At 43.9% G+C, this 1,411-nt stretch overlaps 1 protein-coding gene across 1 annotated transcript in view; it reads left to right on the forward strand.

Moving 5' to 3' along the window:
• Nucleotides 1-666, forward strand: part of LOC106011083 (integumentary mucin C.1) — a gene marked incomplete in the record, with an annotated part of 21,220 nt that extends 20,554 nt beyond the window's left edge. The window contains 1 exon segment of the mRNA XM_013079447.2: nt 323-666. Within this exon segment, the coding sequence (XP_012934901.2) occupies nt 323-500 (178 nt within the window).
• Nucleotides 667-1,411: the final 745 nt, after the last annotated feature.

Consider the following 1,411-nt stretch of genomic DNA (forward strand, 5'->3'; position numbering starts at 1 on the left):
AGTGAGTTTGAGGAAAGTTAATCGGCGTCTGTGGTACAGCGTTTGGGCGCTTCGCTGTCGCATGTAGGAGAGACCTGAGTTCGATTCCCGAATTGGTAGAATTTATATCGAGTGTCACTCTGATCAGCCCGGGTTGTCCCAGTCAGTATTGTTTTCACATTGTGTGCTATTCTACCTTCTTTTTGATTTACGAAAGACCAAGATGTGTCTTTAGCTTAAGAATAAGAATACGAATAAGAGAAATATGATAATAAACATGTGATCATCAAAGACTTTATTGAGACCTTGCCCTTGTGACTGTGACCTTTCCCCCCTGCCCCAGATGCGTGGACCTGAGCGAGTGCAAGGAGAAGTGGTTCAAGCAGAGCTCTGACAAAAGTACGTGCGTGAACTATGACCCCTACCAGGTAGCAGACGACCACTTCACCTGCCACTATTGCTGCGTCACGGACGACTGTAACCAACAATACAAGCCGGACGATTCCACTCTCTGGCACTGAGGGAGGACACGCGAGGTCAAGGGCGTGGGCATTTCGAGGTCAAAGGTTCAAGGCCAACGGCCCCCCAAAAAAAGAAGAATGCCATGGCCAGCGCTCTCCTCGTGACAAATTATGTCAATCCCGCAAGAGGGGTGTGGGAGGAAGGGGTGGGTGGGGGGGGATGGGCTGGGAGAGGAGAAGAGTGTATGATGGGGAATAAGAACGTGACTGAAAGTTTAGGGGGGAGGGGGGGTTGGCATAATGGTACATTAAGTGACTATTTTGGGGTTGATCGAAGCGTCAATTTCCCCGATAAGCAATGTCCATTTTCTGTGAATTTTTTCCCTTTTCTTCTTCTTCTTCTTTTTTTATTTTGGGTTCCTTTGTTGATTCATAAGGTGCGTTTGATTTTAATAAGAGTTTTACGCGTACAGCTCTTGTGAAACGAATATGTTAAGTAAATCTCGAAGATTAGAGGTGTTACAAGAGAGTAATATACAAAAAAAGGAGAGGCAAGGATGATAAATGTTTGACTGGACAAAAGGGGCAGACTATACCAGAACACCTGTCAACCACCCACTCGTGAGGATATGTGTGACTGGTAATTAGAGCAATAAATATTGGAAGGGGGGGGGTAGAAGGGGTTAGGACGAGATCAGGAAAGGAGTTTAAATGAAAAGGTAGGTCGGGAGTGTGCATAACAATTGTGTCTGCTGAGTAAGAAGTTTATAAATGATTTACTAATATCGAAGTCATTTCCATAAGCATTGTAAACAGTAGTAGTAGTAGAGTAGGAAAAGGGTCGTTGGAATACTTCGAACTGTTAAGAGTAAATAAATGCAATAAAACGGATTTGAGACGTAAAAGGGTCCTTCTTCTTCATCATCATCATCATCATCATCATCATCATCATCATCATCATCATCATCATC

Source organism: Aplysia californica, unplaced genomic scaffold (genome assembly GCF_000002075.1).
Source record: "Aplysia californica isolate F4 #8 unplaced genomic scaffold, AplCal3.0 scaffold00052, whole genome shotgun sequence".
Taxonomy (NCBI): Eukaryota; Metazoa; Mollusca; class Gastropoda; order Aplysiida; family Aplysiidae; genus Aplysia; species Aplysia californica.